This window comes from Podarcis vaucheri, assembly GCF_965113315.1.
Source record: "Podarcis vaucheri genome assembly, chromosome: 3".
NCBI lineage: Eukaryota > Metazoa > Chordata > Lepidosauria > Squamata > Lacertidae > Podarcis > Podarcis vaucheri.
In genome coordinates this window covers 39592461-39613126 of record NC_138761.1, presented here as the reverse complement: position 1 = coordinate 39613126, position 20666 = coordinate 39592461, and the positions used below count along the sequence as shown (strand labels likewise).

The window sequence follows — 20666 nt, the reverse complement described above, 5'->3', positions numbered from 1 at the left end:
ATGGTTTCACTCAGAAATATGAAGTGACTAGACCCACCTGCTACCTTTGGACACAGACTGGGTGGAAAGCCTTCTTTAAGGACCTTTTTAATCAAATTTGGAAAGGGGAGGAAGAACTTCACTGTGGTGCACTTATCTAGCTCCTCCAATGGAAGATATATTCATTTGCTCCTGTGTGCCTATGCATGTGCCATGCGATTAAAGCAAATGTACCAGTTTGATTGATTAAACTTTGCACTCCTATTCTTGGGCTGCTTTTTCAAAATTTCCCACAAAGATTTTGCTGAGGTATATGAAGTTCTTTAACTTAATTCAACCTCCTCAATAGTCCAAGAAGGCCCATGCGGAAGGCTCACCTGTTTCTGAAGAAATGTTCACCTCAACACTGAGGTCAGGAATGGGTGCTCCTTGAAAAGAAGCAACGCACAGGTACGTGCCATAGTCAGTGAAGCGTAGGTCAATTATCTCCAGGCTGCTAGTCACCGGAGGAAGTTCTGGATCATTCCTGATGACAACTAGCCGGTCTGAGATCTTGGCCAGCTTCCCATTTTTGTACCAGAAGTAGAAAACCTTCTCTTGGGGGACAGCATCCACATGGCATGAGAGCTTCAGGTCCTGCCCTAGCTGGATGGTCTCGCTCTCTTTGATCACGTCAGGAGTGATCTGGAATGTAACATTCCTCATGGCTGTAAGAGACACAAATGCCAAGCTGGTGAATAGTCACTTAATGCAACGGCACTATGTACCTTCTAAGGCAGGGGTGGGGAACTGGATCCAGCCCATGAACCAGACCATAATTCTCACATACCTGTGTGCCACCTGCCAAAGCTCAAAGGGTTCAATTTAAGTGCTCAGCAGCTGAGCCCCTGAGAAGTCTGGTTGCAGGCATGATTTACATTCAACCTGCACCTGAAAAAGGACATAGAGCAGGGAAAGGACATAGCGGGGTTTGCTGACTATACTGTCCAACCTGATTCCCAATAGGGGACCTCCTTAGTGCAGCTGATTCTAGTGGGGCTCATTGTTAGTAAGCTCCACTTGGTAAGGAACAACTGGGAGCTCACTTTAAGCTGCAGATTGTTCATTACTTGCCATGTCCTTATTTATCCACACCTGACATCACATATGACACGAGGTGAAGGGGAAGTGGGCATGGTTTGGTGGGGGGAAACAACTTTGTGGGCAAGTTGGAATATGTGCTGGGCCTAATTGCTTTTAATATTGAACATTAAATTGGTGAAGGGCAGACAATAAATTGAAATAGAATAATATATTTAATATTATTCTCTAGCCCATAGTGTTAGTATTATGTTTAGAAAGCTGAGGTAATTTTAATCTGATTTAGTATTTTAACTTTTGCAAGATTTTAAGTGTGGTTGTGAATTTTTCTTGATTTTCTTGTTTTATCTTTTTGTAACCATTCTGCGGTTTGTTTGTTTTTACAATCAAGCAGCATGTGCGTGTGTGTGTTTGTGTGCACTAGGCGTGCACTAGAGCCAGTCTTCAGCTAAGCCCGCTGAAACACGTACATCGCACCAAAAGGTTCACTGTCTTCTTGGCTGGATTCCCCACGTTGTTGATGGCCGTGCAGTTGTAATACCCTGAATCTTCTGCACGGATGCTCCAGATGGTGAGGTTTCCCCCTTGGATAAGGCTGTTGCGGGGCATAGGGCCAGGTGAGTGGGACCAGACGACCTGGGGCAAAGGGTCCCCACCAGTCAACAGACACTGAATGGTGACATTATCTCCCGGGTTCACCACCAAGGTCTCATTGACAGACAACTTCAGGGCTGGTGGAGCTGGAAGTGTGAGAGAGAGAGAGGCGAAGGTTAATTGTGCTGGTGTAGTTTGCTTTATTTACCAAAGGAGGACACTTGGGTTTTTTTCTCTTTCATTTATAGGGAAAATCTGGACTAAAGATGACATGTCAGAAGGCAGTATTTCTCAAATATGTGATTCTAAGAATGCAGTTCCATCTTATCTGGATTAAATATGAAGGTATATCTCATCCCAAAAGATTCAATTATATTTATGCAATCAATTTCCAGAACAGGCAGATCACCCTCTTGTAACTGCAGGACAGCTTCCAGCTTCTCTCGTCTCTCCTTAGTAACGTAAGAGGCTGCTGCATCAGGTTAATTGTCCATCTGGGCCAGAATCCTGTTATCACCGGAGGCCTATAGGAATTCCACTAGCAGGACTTGAGCACAACAGCACTATTCCCACTTGTGATTTCCAACAAGTGGCATTCAGAGGCATTCTTGGAAAGGGCTAGCTGCCGTTCATTGCCTTATCCTCCATGAATTTATCTAATTCTCTTTTAAATCCAGCCAGGTTAGTAGTCATCACTACATCTCAAGGCTACAACTTCAGGATGGGACCATGGTGCTTTCTAGGCACTGGTGTAGCTTCTACGATTTCCCCTGGGGCACTGTTGGTTTACTCCAGGATGCTGGACAAGTTCACCCAAGCAAAGTTTGGGGACTTGGAAAGCCTGCTGAGCTGGAGAAGAATGTCCCCTGCCCACCTCCTAGAAACACTCCTTGCTGGTTAAATCTATCTGTGGGAAGCCCCAGAAATCTCACCCGACACTATTCCTTAATACAGAATTCCACTGTAGAATTCACACCAATCCAGCAGTAGTTCAGTGTTAAATTACTGCTAGAATATCCAACAGTAATTCACTGCTGGCTTCTCAGGGATGTATGACAGAGACAGTGCAAATGGTTTGTCGAGTAAAGTAGCAGTTCTTTTCTGCTGGACAGACAAAGGCTGCACATGCTAAACCATGGCTGCCTCTGCTGTCATGCTTTTGCCCTCTCTGGGCGAAGGGAGGACATTAGAAGCATCCGATCACATTTTGTGGCAAAACGGGTCTTTTCCAAATCCCCACATCTCATTTTATTTCTGAAAGCAGACTCCTGATGTCAAAAGATTTTTCCTTATGGATTTAATTCCCACAAGCTCAGGCCTTAACAACAAAAGAGTAAAACTCCTTTAGTTTGTTAATGCCACCCCTAGCAATTGGTGCTAACCCATTTCCTTGCCCTGTGTACATATCAAACACTCAACTCTAACCCCATTCACAAATCCTTGAGCCTTCTCCTTTATGCAAGGAGTCACATTATGAATGGGCAGCTCCTCTCCTTTAGAATGCTTAACCTCCACCCTTCTGATTAATTCCCCCCTCCCACATCCCCAGACACAGATCCAAAAGGCATCTCTCTATGTTATTTCTGTCTAATCTCTCAAAGGCCCTTTAAAGCCCCTTTAAAGCTTGTCAGTACCATCAGAGACTCCAAACAGAGCTCAGAAAGCACCAGTCAGAGGTACAAAGGCTGAGAGCATGTTTTAAGTAACAATCGTAATAATGCAAAATAAGGTGTTGTTACATATTCATAAAGCTTGATTTAACGACATCATTATTTCTGCCATCTCTTCTCCTTGGACCCTGTGTTAATGAGCTGTGCTGAGACTGCCTTGAATTTCTGAGTTACAGCTCATGCAAACAGAAAGTGAGAGGGTTGTTCTCTCAATAAAAGGGCAGCAACATATATATTTCAGAGCTGCTCTCTTTTTCCACATCCAGACTGATTGTTCTACCTCAGTGCTTCAGAAAGCAGTGCTCCCCATTTACTGGCCAAATATGCAGATTCACTCAAGTGAAGTGCCCCCAATTTCTTTCAACTCAGTATTCAAGGCGTTATATTAAAACTGGATGTACCTAGTAGTGAGACAAATGTTATCATTTGAGAACCACTCCAAGCTGAGCTCCAGTGGGGCCCTGATATATCTGGAGAGTGATGTGAAATGTACATGCACTCACCACCACTGAGACTCCACTCCCAACAGCCAATTTTTTGGAGGAAAGGAGGGAGGGGAATTATGACTTTCATTCAGTGGCAACCAAGAGGCGCTCCAGCAACAAGCACATGCAAATTCTTCCCTCTGTGTAAATTTGCAGAGATGCCTCTCATTTTGTTGCTCAGAGGTGGGGGAGCAAAATGGGGAGATTTACTCATTCCTAGATGTACTCAAATCTAGGATGGGGATGTGTGTGAAGCTAGAAGCAGGAGAAGGCTCAAGTCCAAAACACAGAAGGCACTACCTTGTAAATGGTTCACTAATTATTTTGCTTTTAGGTAATTGCCATTGAAGCTGTTCTTTTTGCATTTTGTTTTACTCTGACCCTACTCTTGTACATTTTCCCACTACCAGGTGTATAAAAGCCTGCCAATTTACTATTACCATGTATCTGATGAAGTGGACTTTGGTCTACAAAAGGTTATGCCATATCCAATTTGTTCATCTTTGATGGGGCCATAAGAGTCTTAGTTTCCTCTGTTGAGGAGGCTCTTGATATTTATTAGGGAACTTCATACTCTCTTCTATTTACAAAGGTCCCTATTCCTTTCTACACAAGAAGAGGGCCAACATCACTTTATGTTGTATTAACACAATACGTATGTCAAAGAATAAATAAGTTATGGTGCCACTCTACACCATAGCTGAGGTGTTGTGCTTAATTCTTTTGTTTTCCAATCCTGTTAAAGTTTTTAGATTTTAAAAGATGGTGTGAATCCCGTTGTGCTTAATTCTTTTGTTTTCCAATCCTGTTAAATTTTTTAGATTTTAAAAGATGGTGTGAATCCATATGTCATTGGTTCATGCAATGACAAAGACGTCCTCAAATCAGCACCACAGAGATAGATCTGGATGACCCTAGGAGAGCTTCAAGGATGCTAAAGAGTCTAGAAAGAAAATTCTAAGAGAAGAAGCTGAATGAACAGGATCTGTTTTGCTTGTGGAAAAGAAGGTGGTTATAATGGGGCTTTGAACACATCTGTACCTCATTTGAAATTATGGATGGTTTTTGTTAGGTGTGGTACACAGCACCGTTTCTACGAACTCCTGTTCAGATATGACTTTTCTGAATAGTGATCAGAGGATAATGGACCACTTAGAAGAGGCTCACAGATTTATCTTTCAGCTGTGCATTGATTTTACATGTAAACGAAAATGCCCTTCATTTATCAATTTATATGACACTGAACAACCAGTACCATCTGTATCTTTGCGTATGGCAGATGGACATTTGATGCAACCCTGGAATGTGAGAATATAACTGGTGAGTTACTAATATTTTCTAAAAGCCTTCATAAAGTATAGGGAGAACATCTACCCAAATTCATGACCAAATGATGGCATCTTAAACCGAGGATTTTCTCTTCTTGTTGGCCCCCAGCATCTTTTCATTTTGTATTTTTATGTTGTGAGTTTCCTTGCGATCTTTGGATGAAGGTTGGGATACAAATTGAACAAATAATTAAATAATAAATAACCTGTAATAATCACAAGTGTGGGATTTCTCCTGCATTTCGCTGAATTTATAGTTCTCTTATTTTCCTCACTGCAAATAAAATAATTCTTTCACACCTATGGGCTACAGATAGTCTTCATTTCTGAAAACCAACATGGATCAATCAGGATGCAGTTCATCCTATAGGAAAAGACGTAAGTTGTTGCCCTTGAAGAGGCTCCAAGTAGCATTTTTCTCAACATAACGTGCCCTGCAATGGAGTGGGGGGGGGGTTGTCTCTGAAGCTCTGGTTTAGACAACAATTCAAAATTATACTTTTTATTTTATGTCGGTTTCTCAGCCTTAATAGCTAAAATCCTGCTGAGCAACAACATTTTATTTTATCTTTCTCGGTAATGTCAGAAAATGTGACCTGATGGTACCGGCGGTGCCTTGGGGCAGCTTGTTTATATGTATGACTGGGAGGGAAAGTGCCTGTAAAACTGCCACCTGCACCTTGTAAAAGTGCCAGCAGCACCTCTTCAGGCAAAAGAGCTCTGGCTAGACAGCGCAAAATCCAAAACCAGCTTTGGGGCCCACCTCCATTCACATCCTTCCCTTGCTAGCGGATGGAGGCTAACAATATGCAGTCATTGTTATGCAGCAGATGAATCTCATTTATTTGTAACCTGTGGCGATTCCTTTTGTTCTCGGCTCAGAAAACTTGCTGGCGAAGTCTGTCGTGGAAAGGGAGGAGGGCAACACAAGCAAGAGTCACTTTCAATTCCCTTTGAAATCCAATTTGCTGCAGTCTATCTGCGGGAGAATTCACTAGCTGTGCTGCTTATCCTATCTGAAATCAATTGGGGGACACACAGCACCCTTAATTTCCTCCGCCCGCAGCAATGGTACCTAAAATGCAGGGTTCTGGGCTGACAACAGTCCTGTAGCTGGCCCTTGACGCCTCATTAATAAAAGAATACAAGGGGGAAGGATGAAGGGGCAAACTTCTTTCAGAGCTCAGTCAACCCTTAAGACTCTCTTTCATATTCCCAAGCAGGGCAATAACAGGTGATTTCCACGTCTCTCTCCCCCCCACCCCAGGTTATGGAGGCAACACTGATTCTAATGGTTTAGTGAGTGAAAGTACAGAACAAAAAGGTGGTGGTTTCCTCTAGATAAATGTATGCTATGAAAAGGAGTCCTGTAGCCTTGAAGTTACAACGTCTGGCCAAGCTTAGCTTGACCCCTTTGAGGAAGAAACTTCCCAGGCGGCTCATTCCCCAGCGAAGTACTCTTACAGCTAGGAAGATCTTTCTAATGTTCAGCTATTAGAGTTGCCTAGGAAGTGCCAGGTTCACAGTTCAATCTCTTAGCCATTACTCTGCACTAGCTTTCCTGGCTTGCTTTCTAAGTCTCTCTCCTGCTTTTCCACTCCCCATCTACGAATCCTTTACTTTCTGTTAACACTCTTCTGGACAAAAAGACTTGGGAGGGAACATGATGCATTGGCGGGGGGTGTCTAACCGTTACTGGGCAGAGTAGTATCGTGACTACCATCTATGTCTTAAATAGGATGCCTTAAAAATATATACATGCTGGAATTAGGCTTTTCAACTCTCTGGCTAAATCATTGTCTCGTTAAGTCATGCTCAATTTGTTATCTAGTATTGCTTCTAAAATCTTGCTAGCTGTCCTAAAGCCTTATGCTATTAATTTATTCCTCAAGGGTCACAGTTCACTGGTAGAACACTTGTTTTGTATACATAAGATCATCCCACAGATAGGGATGGCCAAATATGTCCATTTTGGTTTCTTATATTTCTCTTCTTAATGTAAAGAGACCCAAGGTATTATTGGGCTCAGGCTTGGATTGGCAGGCTGTGACAAACAAGGGGGGACAAAGAAGAGGATGAAATTTGTGGGGGGGGGGCTGAGACCAGAGAACAGAGGCTGCAGAAGGCAAGTACTCCCTTCTCCCAGAATCTGCAGCTCTGGATGGAGAGGTGGGAATCTTGCCTTCCCTCTTCTTCCCTCCTGGGGAAGGGACAGCATCAATGGGGTCCAGGGCATCGGACGGGCACAGCCTGGTCATCCAGAACCACTACTAGTAATAGACCCATCATCCTTGATGCAGTGCACATGTGCACACTTGACATTTCCTCAAGGCACAGGAGTATCCCAAGGAAGCTTACCTCACCTTTGAAACTTGGCAGGTGAGTGTGTCAATCTATTTAAACAACTCGGTTGCTTCTATGCAGTTCTTAACTCCTTGCCCTGATTTTGGACTCCTTCAAAATGTGCTTCTTCTTCTAGCCCAGCTAGTCATGCTGTTCCCATTTCCTAGTCCAAGTTTTGAGGCTGCTGTGACTCTTTGCCTGTTAAATCAGCCTCAGTAAAGTTCTCTTCCTTAATATCAAGTAAGAGCATCTGTCATCATGGTCTGAGTGACAACCATGACACTCAAAGTCAGTACTCCACACCACTTTGCAAATTGTTTTTGAAAAAGTCCTCATGAAAAGTCACCAGCATTTTTGTGCAAATTTCTCTTAATGTACATGTTTGCATGTAATTTCCCCAATAACAAGTTTTTTCTAAGGCAATTTCCTGTAATATAATGCGCTTTTGTATGTTATTTTCACTATTATGTGAATTTAGAAGCACCCTTAATCCCAGTAGATGCACATTTTTTTTTTTACACATAACTTCACTGGAGAAGTAGACATTGCAAAATTCGGAGAAGTGGAAATTTCAAAAGATGACCATGTTTTGGTTTGTGTATTGCTTCGGAAAGCACGAATTACCGGTAGGTACGTTTGCCTTTCAATGTGAACTGAATTTATTTTTTCTCCCTGGCCCCTACTTACAGGTCATAGGCACCATTACAAAATTCATGAGGGGAAAGATTCCGTGAGGACAAAAGGACCTTTCCTGAATGCAGTCATGAGAAATTGCAGTGGTGGTAGAAGTGGGGGCAGTAGATATTTAAAGACAATTTTTTATGGTGTTTTTACATATACTTCTTAAGAATAATAGCAATGTTCAAGTCAAACAGGATTCTCTCTGTTTCAAATCAAAGGCATGTGTGCCTTTAGAGTTGCACTGCCTATTCTCCAGTCAGACATCGTTGCAAAAGGGACTGAAGGCTCTAACATTAAGAAAGACCTCAATGACAGTGACAGAACCTTTAGTCATACACCAAACATATATAGAGCAGCAGCAGGATGGTTGGGCTTTAAAAGCAAAAGTGTTGGACAAGTGGGAAGGAGATGTTGGCCCAAAGTATTATCTCCCTGCAAAGCTTATTTCCCTGCAATCCCCCAGCACTTTCCTCCCAGACTGACTCATTTCCCATATTGGAGTAGAGCTGAAGGAAAAGCAATATCGTGTATGATTTGATCTGTCCCACAGCCCCTTCTGGTGTAACATTTTGTCTCATAAACACACTTTAAAGAAGTCTTATAAGGGCAAACATGTGGAAATGTGAACTTAGAATCAGTTGTAGGAAGATTCCCAAGAATCAGTTGTAGGAAGATTCCCCCAATTCACAGTAAAAAATGTAAGTTCCTGCTCAAATATCCTTCCTTCCCTCCTGCCAGCAAAGCCTCTGCTGCTGATCTTAATGGGTGGGACTCATATGCTGACACATTTCCTACTGACATTACCCATTGGAGGTCTCTCACTTACCTGTTGTGTTCGTAAGTTCAAAGGTGATTGACTTGTCGGGAATGCCACAAACATTTCTAACAGACACCTGACATGTGTAACTGGCATAGTCTTGGGGTCGCAGATTTTTCAGCTTCAGGACTTTGGTTTCTCCCTGGATTTTGAGGGAAACAGGAAGAGGGAGGGGAAGAGGGAGGGAGAGAGGGAGGGAAGATTGTCAGACTTTAATATGACCCAGACTGTTTCCATCAAAGAACGTTAGGATTGGTTTGTACATGCAAACAGTCCTGTCCAATTTCCTCTATGTCTAAGCGCAACACAGGAGAAGATTATTTTTGAGGCTGAGGGGAGAATTACAGCACACAGAGTGGCAACATTTAACCCTTCCTTCCTTCTTCAGTTCTAAAAACAAACGTCCCAATTTCACCAATGGAAATCCCCCAAACCCTTCCCCCCACCACCGTAACTGCTGGGCCATAAACCAACAAAGTACAGGGCACAGTTTGTAGATGTGTGATGCCATAACATTGCTGCAACTTATGCAACTTTGATTCTGGTCAGGGCATGGCCAAGAGGGAAATCACATGGGAATCCTACGTACACTACATTGAGTGCCACAAAAGGAAGATGGGATGGCAATATTATGAATCAATACATCTCCTGCAACTCTCTTTCCCAAAACAATTGATCTTATATGCAGAATATCATTGACAGATGTGTGTCCAGTCTTCCAGGGAAGGAGATTTCACTCTCCAGGCAGCTTATTCCGAATGCTCAGCTGCCCTGTAGTTTAAATATCAGCGCTTCTTGTCCTTTATTCACCAGCTAGGGCAAACAGCTGTTCCTCTCATTTTCCTGGAATGCCTTTGAATATTTGGAAATGGCCACCATATTCTGCCTTTTGAACTTACACTCTAAAAGGTTTCCAAAATGTTTCATTCACATATTTGATAATCCATTACTTCAACAAACCTTGAATATGCAAATAGTAGGAGTGTGCATTAGCTCAGCGTACTTCACAAATTACTAGGTGAACAGGAGTTATTCTCCTGAGGTCTTCACATTGCATCAGGGATTCCCTTAATGCTCCGAATCATTCTGTGGATTCAGGGGCACCAAAAATGCTGCATTTAAAAACAACCCTATTTTTCTCCCCTGATTAAAGCAACTATTGTATTTTTTTTAAAGTGAAACCAAGCTGATTGGGAAACACCCTGAGTTCTCTCCAATCACAGTGATTTGGAAGAATGTTGAGGTGAATATTACAAACGTTTTTTTATGTAGATCTGTGTCTTCCCATAGGCAGTCAGTTGAAACAATTCTCTCCCAGAGAGAATAGGTTGTGTCCCTCAAAATCCCTGGTGTGTGTGTGGCAAAAGCCAACTCCCTACCAATGACCCTTTGGGAAACAGGATTCTTGCTGGGGAGGGATAACGTTTTTCCCCCACCAGTCTTTACCAGGAAACTATTCTGATCTGGTGGGTAACCCCCCCCTCCACAAACCAGCAGTTTGAGGTGGGTCCACAGGTGAAGCCCAGAACAAAAATGGAATCCTATATATGTGTGCTCCGAAGTAAGTCTAACTGAGTGCAATGGAACTTATTCCTAGAAAAGCAGATACAGAATTCTAGGATGATTCATTTAGGACATAACAGCTTTAAATAGGGCCTTTGACAGGGCTGGGGGGAACAGACTTTCCCTTTTGCTTTAAGCAGAAAACTGAACAAGGCTATCTTTTTCTTCATGTCACTTGACAGCCGAGGGACAATAAACTATATTGCTAAGGTCCACCTATATCATATGAAATGAATTTCATTAGTCTACAAAATGAGTTCCTTATTTCTTGCCCTTACTCTTCTGCACCACCAATAGAGTCCTTCTTAATAATCTGCACTTAGTGCTATCTTGCCAAAGTTTCCATTTTGATTTTTGGATCATTAAAAAAATACCCCACTAGTTTATGATGATTCTTCCTTCCTTCCTTCCTTCCTTCCTTCCTTCCTTCCTTTCTTTCTTTCTTTCTTTCTTTCTTTCTTTCTTTCCTCCTGCAATGTATGGTTTTCCATAACTTATCAGTCCTCTTGACCTCCTGTTTCCATTTAGAAGATCTTTCCAAAGGACTTTCCAGACTAACCTTTTGAGGCTGCCATGCCAAGTTAGGCATGCAGCATTGGATATGTCAACATTTTGGTCAAGCAGCATACTAATTGGGAGCTCTCAGCAACGTTGCACTGCTTGTGTTAGGTTCCACTTGCCTTTTTGCTTCAAGAAATTCTGTTTTAGAAAGAGACTTCTGGGGTGGCGCCTCCGGTGATGGCGGACTCCCTCTGAACAGGAGGGATAAGCTCCGCATGAAACGGGTCTTTACCGCTGCGGCGTAGCGGGGACCCTTCTGGAAATCACAGGCGGATGAAGCCTGTGACCGTGGGACTCGGCGGGCACCTTTAGCGCCCCCCCAACCCACTAAGGAACCCAGAAACGGGCTCCAAAGTGAAGAGGGGGAAGTGGCGCTGTGCTGTGAGTCAACTGCTTTTTCTGCGGAGCGAAGCTGCATAGCTGTCACCGGAGAGCGCTGCCTTTTTCCTGAGACAATTTGGCACTGAAATAACCAACCGTGAGTACTGGAACATTAAATATCTGGATTTTAAACAAGTATTGGCGAAGCTAAAGGAATCTGGACTTTAAAATTTACCCCAATTTGGTACTGAAACGGAAAGAGCTAAACAGGAAGTCGCCTTTCCGTTCCCTTGTGTTATAACAAAGCAAAGACAATGCAAACTAGAGCCTTAAAAACCTTTTTTAAAAGATCGTCTTTCACCATTTAAAACAGTGGAACCCCCCTTCGGAAGCAGGAGAAGAAGGGGGTCTTTTTATTGACTTGTTAAAACCTGCGTAAATAAAGTGAAAGTAAAGTAATTTTCCACCGTCCTGACCCTGGAGCGGGGGGTCAGATTTGACATTTGAAGCCCATTGACCAGAAATAAATATTTTGACAGGTAGTTAAAAGGAGGGAAACATTGTGACTCCATTGTTTCTTTTCGCTTTCAAAAAAAAGAAAAGAAAGAAAATGGACAGAATATTTTGAGGAAGATACTTTGTTCCTTGGGTACTCGAGGTAAAGAACAATCAGAAGCTTCTCCCCCTAGAGGGGAGCTATGAAACTGTAACCTGGGAACTGCAATTGTTTACTGATTTTGATCGTGGGAAGAGTTCTGTGACCTTGTAAGACAATGCCTTCAGAAGCACTGTTGGGTGCTCTCTGTAACATAAGTGCCCTATTGGACCAATTAAGTCAGAAGATGGACTTTATGACAAAAGCTGCCAGTGATCTTGATCAGGCAATGGAAAATCATAAGGAGCCTATTCAGGAATTAAAACAGGAGTGTGCCAAGACAGAACAACGAAAAGAAGAGGACTTTGTTGAATCTTGGGAGCCAGAGATGGAGGGACTTTTGGCCCAGCAGGAAAATGAGCCTTTGGATCTGATAAATGAATTTGGGAAAAACCAGACCTGGAAAGATAAAGTCTTGATTGGACTAGAAATGGGGGGGTTGGATTGAACCCCCTATGCTGGGATGTTTGGACTTTCAGAGCTTGGAAATGGGCCGTCAGAGATTTGGAGCTGTTGGGTTTTTTAAGTTTGGAGGGAATCTGAAACATGCTGTAAAACATTACATGGAGCTTAGTCTGGATTATGTGAAAGGGGCTGATTTGTCGAAAAGGGTAAAAAATACTACAAGGCTGGAGTTCCTGCGACTGAAAGGAAGAAATGAAGAAGAGCTGCGAAAGGGACATGGAAGAGATTTGAAGGCCTCGGATATAAGGGCACCAGGTTAATGTGCTAGACTAATGGGGAAAAAAGACTGACAACCCCGGGACCGGGGGGAGGGGACGCTGGAAGAAGATTGAATTGAACCTTTTTATATTATTATTACTATTATTAGAAAAGTTTTATGAATGTTGGGAAAATGCTGAAATGAAATTAATTGGCTCTGGTTAAAATATTTAAAGAATCTGGTAAAAGGGTTGGTTTTGAGAAATTGATAAAAAAAGATTTGAGTTTTAAACTTTAAGCTTGTTTATAAAAGATAAAATGAGATTAGAGTAAGATAACATAATGATAAAATATTATGAACTATGGAAAGGATTTGCTGGGACAATTACTAATCAAGAAACAAGAGATGGGAGGGGGAGGAGGTCAGGGAAAGAAGGTAATGAAATGTGGAGAATTTGGAAAAAATGGTTTTATTGTTTCTTTTTCTTTTTGTGTTTCTATTATTCTTTTTTTGTCTTTTTGTGTATTTTTTAAAAAAAATCTTGTGTTTCAATAAATATCATATTTTTTTAAAAAGAAACTCTGTTTCAGAGAATATCTTTCATGAGACCGATCACATATAAAGCCACTTTGGATAGCTCAGTTGGTAAGAGTATGAGACTCTTGATCTCAGGGTCATTGGATTGAGCCCCACACTAGGCAAAAGATTTCTGCATTGCAGAAGGTTGGACTAGATGTCCTATAATTCTACTACAAATTCACTAGAGCTTATACAGCTCAGAACATGATGTTCACATAACAGTATGCAATGGAATGTGTAATATATGAACTGGATGAGTAAAATAAATACCTAGGAGACCAATACCCCTGTGAAAAACACCTCCCTGGAGAATGGTTGCTAAGCGGCATGAACAATGGCATTTACAGCCTGCCTGTCAACAAGTGATTTATGCAGGGTTCGTATGCGTCCGATTTATTGATCAGTAAACGTTGAGTAAATGTGTAGAACCAGGGATTGTAAAGCCTAAACTATTAAGTCTACAATTCACTTTACTCCACTTGTTAATGTAACCAACTGTCTAAGCTTCATTTTAAAGACCCGTATGCAGTCACAAAGCTGAGATGGCAGAAGGCATACAGATGAGTGTGACACTGTGCACACAAACTTTTCTGTCTCATCTTAGCCATACAATAGTATAAACTTAACACAGTGTTTGTATTTCCTAGTTACCTGATCCTATGAAACTGCTGGTTCAGATATGCTCCTGTCATAGGTCATCAAACTTGGCTAGTCAATGGAATGTGATAGTTGCTATCCTATCATACAGTTATTTATAGTGGTTATGTGAAATAAGGTTTCTAGGACAGGAACTAAGCAGAAGATCATCCAGACTTCCTTTTGTTGCAAATAGGATCAATGAATCCACCCTTCTATTCTATGAACTGTTTTGAGCAAGGTAGAGTGTACTATAATTTCTGGAAGCAGAAAGGACTAAGCAGAATTTATTTTTGTAAAGGGTGGTTGAAGCAACAGATTTAATTGTGTACGGTATCCAGATGCCCATTTGTGAGTCGTTGTACAGAGAAATATGTCCAAACAAGATAACTGTAATTAATAATATGCAAAAAGGTTTGTAGGAATGATCCTATACATTCTTGGGGTGTAGCTACAAGAGAAAATACCTGTAAATTGTTGTACTTATTGTATTTTGCACCTTTGAGATTACAAACAAAATGAATACATTATCAAATGCATCAGTGCTCTTTTTCTAGAAAAAGAGGTGCCAGAAATCACCATGAACACCTTCCTTGTTCTCTTATAATGGCAATGGCACCCACCAGAACTGAGCCAGAACTGAGTTCCAGCAAGTTCCAGCTGCAAAAGCCCTGGGTATCATGTTGGGCAAGATGGCCACATCTGCTCCATACATTTACATCACAATTATACCACTTTAACAGTCATGATTTCCCTTAAAGAGTCCTGAAAAAAATGTAGTTTTTAAGAGTGGTGAGAGTTTTAGGATACTCCTATTCCCCTCACCAAGCTACAAGTCCCAGTGTTCCTTAGGAATTGACTGTTCAAATATTCTGGGAACTGTAGCTCTGTGAGGGGAATGGGGGTCTCCTAACAACCCTCAACAGCCTTAACAAACTACATTTTCCCGAACTCTTTGGCAGAATCATGACTTATAAAGTGGTAGAATAATGGTTCAAATGCATGATGAGGATGGGGTTGTCAAGACTTTGCAGGCTTTTGACGTATTTGGTGGTTGTGCAAATATATTTAAAAATTGGTCAGATATAACTATTTAGAATATAAGTGGGTATAAGGTAACTATGAGCCAATGATTCTTCAGTTGGCAAAACTGGAAGTTTCGGTATGGAGTTTTAAAGGAGAAAAATATTGCCAACATCAATTTTAATGGATAAAATATGGAAGAAAAAAATTATAATTACCATCTGTAAAAGAATGTGAAAGTAATACCTGGCATAGAACAGTGACGTTAAAGAGTTCCTGTTTTAAAATATTTTGGGAAGGATGGGTTATGCAAAAATGAGTCACTGGAACAGTGGGATAAGTTTTGTTCAATATTGGAAGTGCAAAAAATAACTATTATGGTATAAGCAAGCAGGTGCTAGAGGCTATATGATAAAGCAGAGAGATGAGTTGTTATGAGCCTATTATATTGATTTGTTGGAAGCCACCCAGAGTGGCTGGGGCAACTCAGTCAGTTGGGTGGGGTATTATTATTATTATTATTATTATTATTATTATTAGAGATGAGAGACTGTTGATTGATTCATGTTATAAATGGATTAATCTCTGGTTTAGTTTGTGGTTTTCCTGATGGTTGTTTTTTGTTCTAACAGCTCCAGGATGGCACAGCAAAAAGCCCTCTTCTGAGAATGGCTGAGGATCTGGGAGTTCCAGTGCTAGACCTGCTCCACCCCTACCCTGCCCTTTTAACATCCTATTATAGGGGCTTGGGCTGACTAATGCTGGCAGGAATCCCACCACTGGTAACTTCACAACTGCCTGAGCTTCCAGTGGCCACAGCAGTGGAAGACCCAACACCATCACTGGCAGAGGGAAACCTCCGTCCAATCCTTACTCTCTCCAGGAACACAGATTGGGGGCTACAGTTGCTCCCTTATATGCAGTTATAACTGTTACGTTCGATTTGGCTATGTAAGCTACACCATGGAATGGGAATATGGATTTTATATATGTATGCACAGTGCTTTTTTGTTGACAGTACAGAGAACTGTCAGCTCTTTGTAAAATTTTGTGTTGGTATCCATGGCACTTTTACAAAGATATGACTAAAGGTACCTCAGGGTGAAAGAAGGAAAGAAAGAAAGAAAGAAAGAAAGAAAGAAAGAAAGAAAGAAAGAAAGAAAGAATTGTGTACATATGTGTGCATATCTATATCCATACTAATACTTCTTTTTTGTCTATTTGGATGAAAATAGCAATTTAAAAACAAACACACTCTCTCTCCAGCAGCCATGTTACCAAGTCTTCCAAGTCCACAATATGCCTTACGAAGAAACAGATGAAGGGCAGGGAAGTGTTTACAGAGCAAGCAAGCGAGCCAAGTTTCAAGTAACAGCCAGAAGATAGGATAGGGGAGAACAACTCCCGGGTGTCCCATTTTGAGCATCAGTATAATCCATGCTCAGAGCCACCTAAAAAAACACACCTTTAAAACTTTTTTTAGACCAGTGCAAGTGGAATCACCAAGAAATGAGTGTACGAAAAGAATAATGGCACATCACTGTCCTTCTAGTTTGTGGTTCCTTTACTAAAATGGCCCACCTCCCCCAGAAGTTTTTTGTTTCTTGTTTAATCCAACAACAGAATCATTGCCAAGAGTTTGATGATCCAAACAGAGGAGCTTCACATTATTATTTATTATTATTTATTGAACTGATATACCGCTCTATACCTGGAGGTCTTCACATGACGTGCTAGTGAGTCTCTGAGCACATTTAAGAACAACCAGCCCTGATATGAAGGTCCCACACTCAACGCACACACACAAGAAATGATATTATATTTTAATGACTTGTTTTCTTACCAAACACTGCCACGGTCTCTTATTCAGAACACCAGTACTCACCCACAGCATATTTTTTATCTACCAGAATAGATCAACAGAGTTGTCTGCATAGGGTATCTTCAGATTTCATAGGGCAAATGTGAGAATGGATGTGTGTTTTGCATATCTATTTCCCTTGCTTCCTGTGTAGCAACTGCAAAGAACTTGTGCGTGTGCCCTAAGATTCACATCTGAGGCACACATATCTCACTGCAAGGTCTGGTGTAAGCCTTCCCTGTCTGGATACTGTGCTGGAAGTATGTTTTTAAAAAATCATAGGCATGAATCCATTGTGCATCCATTCTTCCTGACATCCAAAGGCATGCAAGTCTCTCTTTCATCTAGCTGCCTGCTTCCTCTGCATGCAAGGAAGGATAGTTTTAATAAGCCATGTACTGGGCTATATTAACTGAGAAGCTGCCTGGGGCACACCAGAAAAATCAAACTCAGCCAGAATCCACACAAGAGTCCAGCCTGAGGTTGGCAGATAGATGTGTGGGATGAAGCTTTCCCAAAAGAACTGCCCTTTCCTTTCTCCCTTCTAGGTTATTTTCCTTGTGCTTCTTACGTCGTTTCCCCGGCAGAAGCTCTGAAATTAACTATAGTAGTGCATACAAAGGAAAGGCTGGAGGCACCATTTCCCAGACTGCTTTCGGCAGCCCAGCCACAGCTCCCTAAAACTATCCAGGAATTCAGAGGAAGAGAGAACCACTAATAAATGATTTAAGGAAAGAACGCACACAGGAAATCTCGAGAGTTTTGATCCTTTCTTTGTTGAGCACGAAAGAAACACCACATTCACCCTGCAAACTCTTCTCAAATTGTACTTCCTCACCAGATGTTTCAGCATTTTCAAGCAACGACAAACATTTGTTAAAAACAAAAGAGGCAGTGCATTCACGAAGCACAGGCAACCTAGGAAAAAGCAGCTTGCCGCTTTATGGTGCTATAGGTCTCATAACATGGTCTGATCACTTGCAAACCAAGTGCTTTTTCAGTCCTCAGCAAGATTTGCCCTTCTTCATGGAGCTCTTAACTTTCCAGGTGGAAATAGGAACTTCTTGTCGTCGTCATCATCATCATCATCATCATCATCATCATCACAATCATTTACACAGAGATAGGTTTCTATCTCCTTCTGAGCTTCTTATCATCCAGCAGGGCAGGGAAGTAAGCCTGCTGTTTTCCCCAGGATGTACCACAATGTCTGTGTCACTCTTGTTTGAGAGAAAAGGTGAAGATGTCAACTGCAAGAGGGAGGCCAGGCCCAAAGGACAGCAGAAGCAGTATACTTTCTTCTGGTATCTCCAAACTTGACCAAAGGTCGCCAGAAGAAGGGAAGCAGCACTTTACAAGCAACAGAAGCCCCACACATTTCTCTCATGAAAGGTGGCAGCACCTTCTAAGCACAGAAACACATCTTGGATTTGAGTATTGTATGTGCCAGGATTATTATGCTGTAGACTGACTCTCAGTGTTCCCCCAAATTGCCAGTTTCTTGGAAAAATTGTAAACAAGTCCTTGGGGGGGAGGGAGATGAGGGGAACACTACTCCCCCCCCCAGTCTTCATATTTATAGTCACTATCTCTGGTACACTTTCCTGCCTCTACTACACTTTCACCACCCTTCAGATGAAAGAAGAGAACAACATGGCAAGACCTTTTTCTCTCTGTGGTGTCAACAGTTGTCCGCTGAGGAGCTAGAAGTGGGAGAGAGGCCTGGGAGTATAATAAAACCTCTCCTCCTCTCAGGCTCTAGGCTGGCAGCCCAAAGCAAATAATAATAATAATAATAATAATAATAATAATAATAATAATAATAATAAATTATTATTATTATTATTATTTATACCCCGCCCATCTGGCTGAGTTTCCCCAGCCACTCTGGGCGGCTCCCAATCAGTGTTAAAAACAGTACAGCGTTACATATTAAAAACTTCCCTGAACAGGGCTGCCTTAAGATGTCTTCTGAATGTCAGGTAATTATTTATCTCTTTGACATCTGATGGGAGGGCGTTCCACAGGGCGGGCGCCACTACCGAGAAGGCCCTCTGTCTGGTTCCCTGTAGCAAACAGAAGTCTCAACAAGAACACAAAGTGTTGTTGTTTTTAACAGGTAGCATCCCTCTCACCTGTGTATATAACGGCTCATAGATATCCACTCCGTTATCCTGGCTGTGGGAAAGGGTCTCGGAGCCCCGCCTCCAGATGAAGCGAGCAGGTGGGTTGGAGTTGACTGTGCAGCGAAGGAAGACTGTTTTCTCCTGATAGAAACTGCCGCGTACGTCACTGATGGTCTGGTGAACAGTGAGGATGGGCTCGTCCAAATCTGCAAGGAAGGGAAGGAGCCCACAGCAGCTATTAGCGCAGCTTAGGCCAGGATGCACCAAGGTTTGCTGGTCAGCCAGAACTCCAAGAAGGAAGGGCCTGTAGAGCCCCACCACAATTCACTCCAATAACAACAACAGCTGGTAGGCTTCCAGGTGCTCCTACAGAAGAGTGTCCTGATAGGTACCTGAAGGCAGGTACACCAGTGACTCATCACTCATTGCTACTGCACTGAGGATGGACAGACAAGGAATAAGATTAACCATTCATGTGGCAAATATATAGGCTTCCCATCATCATAACAGATCCCAGGGCAGGTTACAATACAAAAAAAATACCACTTAGAGCTTTTATTGCAACCAAGCGGTATATAAATAACAATCCACCTAATACTAGAGACAATCCAGTTTACCAGTGGTAAGGAGAAGCACAGGTGACCTGGTAAGAATGGACTAGCCTCCCTCATCACAGGATACCTGGGATTCTCAAATTAGCGCCCTCCCCAAGGAGGCTTAGGTACCTTATCATTCGCTCTATAAGACGCACCAGACCACAAGACGCACCTAGTTTTTGGAGGAGGAAAACAAGAAAAAAATATTCTGAATCTCAGAAGCCAGAACAGCAAGAGGGATCGCTGCGCAGTGAAAGCAGCAATCCCTCTTGCTGTTCTGGCTTCTGGGATAGCTGCGCAGCCTGCAATCACTCCATAAGACGCACACACTTTTTAGGAGGGAAAAAGTGAGTCCTATAGAGCAAAAAATACGGTATCTGCTTTACAACTACGTAGCACCTAAAAATGCCGATTTCAGGAATGGGATAAACTTAAAGAGTGGGCGGGAAGAAGGAGGGAGAGACAGAGAAAGAGAAGAATAAACTGCTGAGATGGAGAGTCATTTTACAGGCAGAAAAGAGGAACGTGATACAATATTGATCATGTAAAATATGAGAAGCAAAACATAAGGAAGCACACAAATTGCCTGCCTTCTGCTCCTCTTTCTTGTTCCCTGTTAAATAGTTTTTTGCCCCACTCATTAAACTTACGGGCCAATTTTTAAATTTAGGATTTGAAAGATTCACATATAGACACAGAACATTTTGCAATGAATGGCATTTTTATTTTTCTGCGCTTACCCTGCCTTCCCTGGAAAAATAAACTTAAGGCAACAACACTTCATTTCTTCCTTAACTGTATCTTCCCATCCCTGCCTGTCCAGTGTCTTCTCTAAAGGGGACAAAGACCACTCCCCGCAGCTCCATGTGGCCAGGTTTGCTCACATTTTCTCTCTCTCCTGCCATTCCACCAGCACCTCTCTAATTCCCCCCCTTCCTCTGATAGTGCCTCCCATTCAGATTAGGGCTCCTCCTTCTGTTCTCTAGATTGTCTCCTTTTTGCCATCTGCGCATGGCAGATTGATCATTAATTAATACAAGACAACCTGGCCCCAGTAAGCTGGAAGGGGTGGGGTGGGACATGCCACACAAACCCCTTAAATAA

At 42.1% G+C, this 20666-nt stretch overlaps 1 protein-coding gene across 5 annotated transcripts in view; it reads right to left on the bottom strand.

Annotated features, from left to right (window-relative positions):
• MDGA1 (MAM domain containing glycosylphosphatidylinositol anchor 1) overlaps positions 1 to 20666 on the bottom strand; it is a 252615-nt gene that overhangs the window by 138557 nt on the left and 93392 nt on the right. For all 5 annotated transcript variants that reach the window (XR_014217394.1, XR_014217395.1, XM_082214811.1 and 2 more), the window contains exons 4-7: positions 18976 to 19172; positions 8987 to 9119; positions 1530 to 1799; positions 357 to 686 (exon numbers count right to left, since the gene is read on the bottom strand). Coding sequence is in view for 3 of the 5 variants with exons in the window: in XM_082214811.1 (XP_082070937.1) it covers positions 357 to 686; positions 1530 to 1799; positions 8987 to 9119; positions 18976 to 19172 (930 nt within the window). In the remaining 2 variants the exon portion in view is untranslated. The remainder of the gene's footprint in view (positions 1 to 356; positions 687 to 1529; positions 1800 to 8986; positions 9120 to 18975; positions 19173 to 20666) is intronic.